Source organism: Hoplias malabaricus, chromosome 7, assembly GCF_029633855.1.
Source record: "Hoplias malabaricus isolate fHopMal1 chromosome 7, fHopMal1.hap1, whole genome shotgun sequence".
Classification (NCBI taxonomy): domain Eukaryota; kingdom Metazoa; phylum Chordata; class Actinopteri; order Characiformes; family Erythrinidae; genus Hoplias; species Hoplias malabaricus.
This window is the reverse complement of record NC_089806.1, coordinates 31,370,630-31,381,081: the sequence shown is the minus strand read 5'-3', so window position 1 is coordinate 31,381,081 and position 10,452 is coordinate 31,370,630. Positions and strand designations below refer to the sequence as shown.

The following is a 10,452-nucleotide window of genomic DNA, read 5'->3' as shown; positions in this document are numbered from 1 at the left end:
TACAACGCGGCTCTGCTACAACCCTACTCTGGATCTAACGACCACCGCTATGTTCACTCTCAGCAGGATGCACATGATCTGTCGGACAACGGGTGAGGACTTCACTAATCAGCCTTAACTCGCTACGCATAGGCTGAATCCAACCGGCTTTACATTAATGATGCGTATTCCAGCTCATTCCAGTGAATCATTTCAAATAATTCAGCTCATAACTAATTCATTCGACTTCCAATTTGTGTAAGTAGGGAACACAACTTGGGAGTCGAATGAGTTAGAAATTATAAATCCTTCTTTTACTGATGAACTATGGGTGGGTCCAAAACCCCACAAACACAGCCAAATAAGCTGTGTGATCCATCACAGTATAGATATGGCCAGGAATATTAAAATCTAATATTAATAGATTCGGATTAAAATTTTAGTGAATGTAATCACACTATTTTGTAGTATTACTACTATAAATCACTATAATATGTTAGTAGGTTGTTTAAAATTCCCTTAAGCTAAAAAAACACATTTAAAACAACACCACACGGATATGTAAAACTGTGTTTTACATATTATGGTACTGGTACTAGAAATTATGGTGACTTGATTTTCACTGGAGAGGGCCGACTAATTTGAAAGAACCGACTCAAGGAGCCGACTCCTTCCGAAAAGACAGTTTATGAACACTGGCAGTTATGTGGCCATACCTCCCTCGTGTCGTCCGATGTTGGAGTAGACTATTGAGTCTGAGACTCGGGGAACTGTTATGTGCTTCGAAGCAGTATTGGTACACTCCAGTTCCATATCTCAATTGAATAGCTCAGTAACATAACTGTAATAACTTAAGGGGCGTCTTCTAGCGCTGTGTACTTATAGTCTTTCTGAGGATCCGAAAAACGCCTGAGCGGATGTGAGGATTACACGAGGTAGATGGTTCCTTCATTTTCGTGTTGTGTCTGGTGATAGTGGATGTTATAAAGGGAGAGCTGATTGCATCATGGTGGCGGGGGAGCTGCTTCAGGAACATGTTCGTGCCTGCGAGGACGAGGAGGCTTCAGCGGAGAAAATAAATGACACAAATCCCGAGGACCTGTCCGTGCATGTGACCGTGAGCGCGGCGATCCCGGAGTCGAAGCTGAAGCCAGAGGACAGGGAGCTTCGCCCGGGTGAGGAGGAGGAGACGATGCTGCCCGGCGAAACGCTGAGAACACGGCTTTACTTGCGGCGGTTCGCTGTGCTGGCTGTCTTTAGCCTTTACTCTCTGGTGAACGCCTTCCAATGGATCCAGTACAGCATTATCGCAAACATTTTCATGCACTATTATAGCGTGTCGAACGTGATGATAGACTGGCTTTCCGTGATCTACATGCTCGTGTATGTGCCGCTCATATTTCCCGCCGCCTGGCTCCTGGACAGGCGTGGGCTGAGGGTCACGGCGTTACTCGGTGCGGGGCTCAACGCTGCCGGAGCTTGGCTGAAGTGCGCCAGCGTCGGGCCGCAACTCTTCTGGATTACTGCTGCTGCGCAGCTCATCTGCTCCGTGGCTCAGGTGTTCATACTCGGCCTTCCTTCCAGGATCGCCTCCGTATGGTTCGGCCCCAGGGAGGTGTCTACCGCCTGCGCTGCCGCCGTGCTCGGGAACCAGGTGAGCGAACAACTGAAGAACAGCACATTATCTGTATACACCGATCAGCCAAATCATTAAAACATGACCTTGTTTCTACAATCATTGTTCAAATGATGAGCTCCACAGATCACACTGTAGTTTTATAATTGCAGGTTGTAATTCGTTTGTTGCTCTGCATAATTTTTAACCCAGTTTCATCCTCTTCTTCAATGGTCAGAACCCCCCTAGGCTTTTAATTGAGTGTTGGTTCGTTCTCGGCACTGTGTTGCATGGTACGAGTGGAACAGCAGTGCTGCTGGAGTTTCTAAGCACACAAGTTTCATTACTACAAAGTATTCAGAGAAACAAATGGATCACAGTCTATACTTTTAAAACTTCAAAATGGGCCTAATTTGTCAGTGGAGCTGATGATATGGACAATGAGTGTAATAATAAGGAGAAAGTTAAGTGTAATATCTGATGGGATTATGTATGTTAAAATACATAGCTACATTTCTAAATTCTGAAAAAGCTTTCATTATTATTTTTAAAATTACTGTTATATTATGCTTTTATTTAACCAGCTAGGTCATAATAACATTCTTATTTACAGTGGCATCCTGGCAAGTCTTGTCTAAAGCAACTTAACCATTACACATTTCTTGTTAATGGGAAAAAAAAGCAAATTAGTTTTAGGAGTCTTCCTAAAGGACTTTTATTGATGTAGTTTGGTGTGGTTTCCCAGGCTGGGGACATAGATCTCGACTATGCTATATAACTAATTAATATTGATAACTGTTGAGCTCACTTGTCTTTGTTCACAAATGATATGAGTTCTGTTCAATATACACTATATTGCCAAAGGTATTTACTCATCCATCCAAAAACTTGAATTCAGGTGTTCCAGTACTTCTATGGCCACAAGTGTATAAAAACCAAGGGGTTGGCAATATAATGTCGTTCACGAAAATACCAGTATGGTTTTTATTTCAATATACTTTTTGCCATATCGCAATATTGTGACGTAAGCACGAGCTAGAGCTGGGGGATATATATCGCAAATATCGATACATTCAAGAGTGTTTTTTACATGATGTTTTAAAAATTACCATATTCGTCATATCGAGTATGCCGAAAAATACACAGGTTTCCCTCAGCCGGGGGGAGGGGCAGATATTCCACGGTTCCTAAACAGAGAATGTGCTTCTCACTGATGGTCGTTTCTGCTTAGCCAATCAGCAGCCAGATTTAGCTGTCCATCGTGTAGTGCTGCAGCCAAAGGAGTCATAGTCCCACCTACAGGGGTTAGTTGGTTTTGTGATGCGCTGAGTGAAACAGGTCTTAAAAAAATAAAGAAACAAAAAACCTTATTTTAGCACCATGTCTCGAAGAAACTACATTTAATTTTTCCCGTAACACATCTGTGATGACAGTACAACTGACTAACTTTTAGAATCAGAGTATTTCTTCATACATAAAAATCACATTAGAGGAGAATGGTACTTGTCTGACTGCATTGTGCAAAGTGTAAAGTTATGGGGGATTTTGGTGTGGGGTAATATTTCAGGAGTTAGGATTTGCCCCTTAGTTCCAGTGAAAGGAATATGCTTCATCAATTTCATGCTCCCAACTTCGTGGGAGCAGTTTAGAGATGGCCCCTTCCTGTTCCAACATTACTGCATACCAGTGCAAAAAGCAAGGTCCATAAAGATAGTGAGCTGTGATGTGGAAGAACATTACTGGCCTGCACAGAGCCCTGACCTCCACCTGACAGAATCTTTTGGAAGAATTCGAGTAGAGACTGCAAGCCAGACTTTCTTGACCAACATCAGTGTCTGACCTCACAAATGCACTTCTGGAAGAATGGTCAAAAATTCCCATAAACGCACTCCTAAACCTGGAAATCCTTCCCAGAAGAGTTAAAACTGTTACAGCTGTAAAGGGTAGGTCAACATTATATTAAACCCTATGGATTAATAATGGGATGTCACTTAAGTTCATATGTGTGCAAAGGCAAATGAGCAAATATTTTTGGCAATGTAGTGTACAATATCAGCATGGCATCTTATTGAAACATTTCTCTGGGTGCTTGGGTTTCCTCCCACGGTCAAAGATATGTAAGTAGGTGGATTTGCAATGCAAACGTGTATACAGATTTGAGTATGTGACGACCTGTGTCAGACTGGCATCCTGTGATGTGTTCCTGCCTAAACCATGGTATTATGTAAAAAATATGAATGAATTAATTAATTCATTGACTGCAACTGCTTATCCAGTGCAGGGTCATATTGGGTTCCAGTCCTTCAAAGTGCGACACAAATTCATGTGAAAATATATTTAATTTAATATAATAAATATACCATTTATTTTGATGCAATGGTGTGTTCTTTAAATTAATAAAAGTATTTTTCAGTGTTATGTTAATATCACCAAGAACATCGATATAGCCAAAGTACCCTTAAATATTGTGATATTATTTTAAGGTCATATCTCACACCCTTAGTGTTTGCTCTCCAAATTTACCCAGACTGGGCCATTACTATATCTAATGTTCATAAATTAGTGCCATAACACAAAAACAACTACATATACCACTCTACCACTCCACTATCACTAAATACAGTGTGAATAACCATTTACTTTATATTTTTCTCTGTGGGAGTTTTTGGAGGGGTTACATTTTTCAGATATCAGGTTCCCATCACCATCACTAAGTCACACCAAATTATGTCACAACAAATGAGTCTGCATATTAAATGTGTAATGGTGTACAATCTACTACCACACAAATAAAATGTACAGAACTAACAGCATGATATATGACAGCTCAGTGTGAATGTGCAGTGCAGTGTTTCAGGTTTGCATTTACCTCTGATATCAGTTTGATGTCAGTTTTTATGTAATAAGCATTTAACCCAATGAACTGCATGAACACTTGGACTCTAATTATGGTGTTGTTAGTCTTATGGTCATACCAGGTAAGATTGTACAGTAACTTCAAGTAAAAGTATAGTTACTCAAGCAGATACGAATACAAAAATAACTCCTTCAAAATCAATTGAAGAAATACAGAATTACAAAGTCATCAAATAACATCTGATAGTTAAAAGGGGGGGGGGTAATTTGATAGGCTCTGTACTAGTGACCTCATAGTTCAAGAAATAATAATTAGGCTACAATGTAGTGTTACAATGTATATAAAATATTTGTTAGTTCCTTGTGCATATTATACATGACTAGGAGCAAGGAAACAAATTAATTAACCAATCCAACTGCAATACCACTCACTAATAACTAATGTGAATTATTGGGTCTATTATATAGTATACTAGGCATGCATGAAAATATTGTGATCATATTGATATTGACAGATCTTAGATAAAACTTATTGTGCTCTGAATGACTTAGCTTCTGTGGTAAAATTTCTACTACAGGTAGATATACGTCCAATGTTTACATTCTTTATTTAAATATTTAAAGAGTTTTTTTTGTAATAGGCAAACAAATCCCTCATTAGTGCATGTGCATATAAGGAGTTTAATAAATTCCAAATTGCTCTCTCTATCTCTCTCTCCCTCCCTCCCACCAACTCTCATATCTGTATCCCTCTCTGTCAGTTGGGAGTTGCCATAGGGTTCCTTCTTCCACCTGTGCTGGTTCCAAACACATCTGAAGATAAAGACCTCATGGGCCGCAACATAAGCATCATGTTTTATGGAACAGCAGCTGTCTCGACTTTACTATTCATTTTGACAGTCTTCGGTAAGAGAGTTATAAGCAATGCCATGTTCGGGCCAAGATGCCCTGAATAGCAGAGATCATGTAATGGTGCATCAACATATGAACATGATGCACACACCAGATCCTGTAATGGTTGTGTGATGATGTGTAAATATTAGGAGCAGCCAGTTATGAATCCTTGAGACATAAAGTGAAATTAGTAGAGTAGTAGCACTCTCTGAGCCATGACTTGCAGTTTTAATCCTGACTAAGTTCAGGACTTTCCTGCTCTTTAAGAAATCTGACTCTACTCCTTAATAATGGGCTCATCTCTGATAGAGAGAACAATACAAGCAAAGCTGGAGCTCAGAACCTCAGATTTAGAGCTTCCTGCAGAACATCACATAGAATATATTCAGTGTTTTTAATTGCATACAGCCTATGAGGCATGAATTGCAATATTAAATATTATAATATTGTTAAAAATGGGCAATATACTATAATTTATCCATCATTTGTTGTCTTATATGGACCATCTTGTAACAGACAAGAAGCTGCACTGCTTATTAAAGAGAGAATATTTTGGTTTTTGTGTTCAGAAGTGGTACTTCATGACTAACATTTCATTTTTATCACAGTAAAATTGTTTATTTGGATAATTCGGAAGATGATAATTGTTTGTGAAAATGAACAACTACTGGCAAAAATAATAGAATCACCACAATTTTCAAATGTTCACCCAGCTTTTTTAATTTGTAGCAAATAAACACTAAATGTCACTAAACAATCTTTGCGTAATAGCTGAAAATTCTGGCTTTGTTAAACAGATTATTTGAATTAAAGCAACACTAGGCAGTATTTTCACCTTAACATTACAGTTTCAGAATAATTGTGATGTTGTACTGACTTGTAATAAGGAGAACAGAACTTCTGTCTTTGCTACTCTGGGCTCAGAACTACAAAAACTGTATAATGTAACTTTTGGAGGAGGATAGGAAATCATCCCTCTTTCGCCTTGACTTCAGGACAGTGCTGTAAAAGTGAATATGTAAGTATGTGATGTCCTGTGGAATACTGGCACCCTGTCCAGGGTGGGTTCCTGTCTTGTTCCTGATGGTAACAAAGACTGCATTAGTGGTAATGAAATTTTTATCTTCAGTGACGTCACAATATCACTAAATACAAGACCAATTCTGATACTAAAATCTTCAACACCAGCTGTTCACAATAGCAGCTCTTCAAGAACACAGATGTTTCTAAATTTCCTCACAGTTCAGATGTGATTTATTGTGGAGTAATGCAACAACTGTCAGATTTACAGTAGTGACCATAGGAACAAGAAGTTGTAATACCTATGACAAGTAAAGATACTCTTTACTATCCAGACCTGGACAGTTTTATGTCTACTGTCTGTAAATTAATGCCAAAACCCAAAGCACTCTGCCATGAAGGGTCCAGGCAAAACTCACCAGACAGTTTTCATAACTATTTCATGTAACAACTTTGTGTGGGAGCTCTTTTGAGGTTTGGAGGGATTACATGTTTCAGACATCTGTTTCTTTTTATTGGAAAAAACACCCTAGTATTTATTTAAAGTCATACATTTTAAAGGATCAAGTTGAGGATAAAATAAAAAAAATGTTGAGGAGAACATTTAAGAGTCACATCTTAAAGTTTTAAAATATAAGGTATGGATTTCATTGAAGAAAAACAATATTCTGCATCAAACAGGCTCTGTTTTTCTCAAATAGCTTTTGTCACAGGTCAGTTTTTAAAAACGTCATCTATAAAGTTTCAGTCAGATTGGGCTGTTAGTGAGTTGCCACACTTTTACTGAAGAAAAGCATTAAAACTCTTGTTTTGTGGCAGGATGCATTATCATCCTTCCATCATTCTTCAATGTATGGCTGTGTACTTTCCAGTGAAGTAATGACATTGCTATATATTCTGGTCCTTTACCTGACACACAACGTAAAATAAATAAATAATAAATAAATTGAATGGGATAATTTATTTGCTTTCTTCAGGCAATAATCATTATATTTTAAATCTGAATGGCACCAGCCAAAAGATCTTTCATCATCTCTTTGTCTAATTTGGTTTCGTGATTCATCACTGAATGTGACCTTAACCCAATCATCCACAGTTGTGTGTTTTCTTTTGTTTAGGTGTCAAGGTTAGTTTCCATTTGAATTTTTTACTTTAGCCTACCTGTATTATGTCTTCCTTTTATTATCTTCATGTTTTGTTTATACTTGCACCAGATTTTAGACACACCTGACTGGGAACAACTAGCACATTTTGCCATACTCTGTGCTGGATTTCCTTCTTGAAGGAGGTTTATAATCCCTTCCATTGTTTCCACTGACAACACCATGTGTTTTTTTTTTTTTCAATCAGCCAAATTAAATGCTTGTTAAGTTTTTTTAAGCACTCTTTGTAATTGCAAACAAGTTTGCGTTGTACAAGAATTCTATTTTTTTTTTTATTAAAATGAAAATAAGATCCCATAACATTTCCCTCATCATTATGTGATTTTAGGTGATATTTGACCCAAATATATTTTAATAATTGAAATATTTTTATTTTAGATATTTAAGATTTAGGTGTTATTCACAAAGCTAGAATATTCAGCTATAGAATAACCATTGTTGTGTGTCATATCTGGGATTGTTTATTTGTTTATGAATTGAACTTTCTCTTAGAGTGGTTAATTTAGATATTTTTTTGCCAGCAGTAAGAAATAAACAAGAAAGCCCACAGCTTATAATAATGTGCAGAGTTTTTCCTTGTACCTACCACACATTCTTCAGCTGATTCATTGTTTAAGAATTCTCTGTGAGTTAGTTCTAGAAAGTAGATCTCTAGGAAAAGGGTTGGTGCCCTCTGAGTTATATGTGTACTTTTTACCGTTCTTTCAAACTTTTTGTCAGTTATACTGAATAAAACATCTAAAACTGCATTTTATTGCATGTTTCATTTTTATATTCTTGTGACTAGATCGTGAAAACAACATTCAGAAACAATAACAAGCTGTTTTTAAACTAACTCTCTCTCTCTCACTCTCACTCACTCACCCCAGTCATTCAGGACAGGCCTCCATTGCCCCCCAGTCCGGCTCAGGCCATTCTGCCAACAAGCCCAGCAGAGGACTATTCATACAAAAAGTCCATCATCAGTCTGTTCAAGAACAAGCCCTTCATCTTACTCCTACTCAGCTATGGTAAGATACTTTCCAGTATGCAACAAATCATATGAATCTGCCTTACTAGCCAGGGGTGCGTTTCCCAATAAGATTAATCTTAGCAATTTCTGAACAACTTAACCCTTTGGGGTCTAAGGACATTTTCTCAATTTTCTGAAATTTGCCTTTAAAGTACTTGTATTATATTATAATGCCCACATGTTTTATATCAAAATGTTCAGGACAATCTCAGCTCTCTTGTTAAGAGAGGCCCATGTGACCTAGAGCATTTTATAAAGCGATCATCTGTCTCTAACCCTGAAAAACTTTATATTTCTTATGAAAACATCCCTTTACTCATGTGGATGATTTGTTTTGGTGATTGAAATAGTTTTATCAGTCTTAGAAACAAGCGAATCCACTAGTTAGACACGGCAAGAGGCAGAGGAGGCGTGTCTCAAGCTTATACATAGGCTAGTAACTCGGGATGTATGGTATCGTGTACAGTCTTGCGATAACATGCAATCGAAAGAGCAGTTGGTTGCAACCTGATATCATGGCTGAAACGTACCTATGCTACTAAAAGACCACACCAGCTAAAACGTACATTTTACGTACAAAAACTACGTTTAACTTGATATGCGCCCCCTAGCCTCTAAGGCCGCTTGGAAAACGGCATGCAAGAAATTTAAATAGAAAAGTTTTGCAATCAACTGATAAGCCACGTGTATATAAACACAAATAAATTCAGTATACAAAAGCGCGCGCACACACACACACACACATATATATATATAGAGAGATATAGATAGATAGATAGATATATTCACTCGGCAGGTTGCAGCTGTTCTTACTCGCGCGCGAAACTAAACTACAATCCGGCATTGTGGGAAATGTAGTTTAGTTTCGCGCGCGAGTAAGAGCAGCTGCAACCTGCCGAGTGAATAGATATATATACTTATATTCATACATTCACTATCATTAACCGCTTATCAAATTCAGGGGCGCGGTGGGTCCAGAGCCTACCTGGAATCATTGGGCCTCACAGACTCACCCGGAGCGGGAATCAGACCCACAACCCTGGTGCTGTGTGACTGCGACACTACCTGCGGCGCCACCGTGCCGCCCTACACATTTTTCCACTAAAAAAAAGTTAAATAATCTTCTACTTAAATGCTTTGGTTCAGCATGCCGTTTTCCAAGCGGCCTTAGAGGCTAGGGGGCATTATAAATTTAAACGTAGTTAAATGTACGTTTAAGCTGCTGTGGTCTTTTAGTAGCATAGGTACGTTTCAGCCATGATATCAGGTTCCTTTCTTTACATTCAGAGAGTGTTTGAACTGTATTTCTGTGCTGTGTTATTGCTAAAATATTAATAGAAACATTGTGAATGGTCGTATTTGACGCACAGGCGCATTCTTCGGCCCTTCGGGTTAAACACAATTTTAGGAACTCCAATTTTATCCTAGTTTCCAAAAGCCCTCTTAGTCTCCAAAATGACGAGCGAGATACTCCGGTAAAGTTTAAAAATTTAACCCTTACTGGCCCGTGGTGATACATTTTTCATTATAAATTTCAATAGCTTTTGAACCTTTGATGATATGGTTTCAAAACAAGTTTTATTTGATCAAGTGCCACCCACATGACGTACTACACCTCTTATTTTGGCAAATTTAACCCTTACTGGCCCGTGGTGATAAATTTTTCATTATAAATTTCAATAGCTTTTGAACCCTTGATGATATGGTTTCAAAACAAGTTTTATTTGATCAAGTGCCACCCACATGACATACTACACCTCTTATTTTGGCAAATTTAACCCTTACTGGCCCGTGGTGATACATTTTTCATTACAAATTTCAATAGCTTTTGAACCTTTTATGAAATTGTTTCAAAACAAGTTGTATTTGATAAAGTGCAACTCACATGACATACTACACCTTTTATTTTGGTC

The 10,452-nt window shown here is 38.1% G+C and overlaps 1 protein-coding gene across 2 annotated transcripts in view; it reads left to right on the top strand.

The window, feature by feature from the left end:
* Nucleotides 1-696: 696 nt before the first annotated feature.
* The window catches only part of flvcr1 (FLVCR choline and heme transporter 1), a 33,498-nt gene continuing 23,742 nt past the window's right edge, over nucleotides 697-10,452 (top strand). For both annotated transcript variants that reach the window (XM_066677515.1, XM_066677514.1), the window contains exons 1-3: nucleotides 697-1,633; nucleotides 5,212-5,356; nucleotides 8,397-8,537. In XM_066677515.1, the coding sequence (XP_066533612.1) occupies nucleotides 986-1,633; nucleotides 5,212-5,356; nucleotides 8,397-8,537 (934 nt within the window). In that variant the 5' untranslated portion in view covers nucleotides 697-985. The remainder of the gene's footprint in view (nucleotides 1,634-5,211; nucleotides 5,357-8,396; nucleotides 8,538-10,452) is intronic.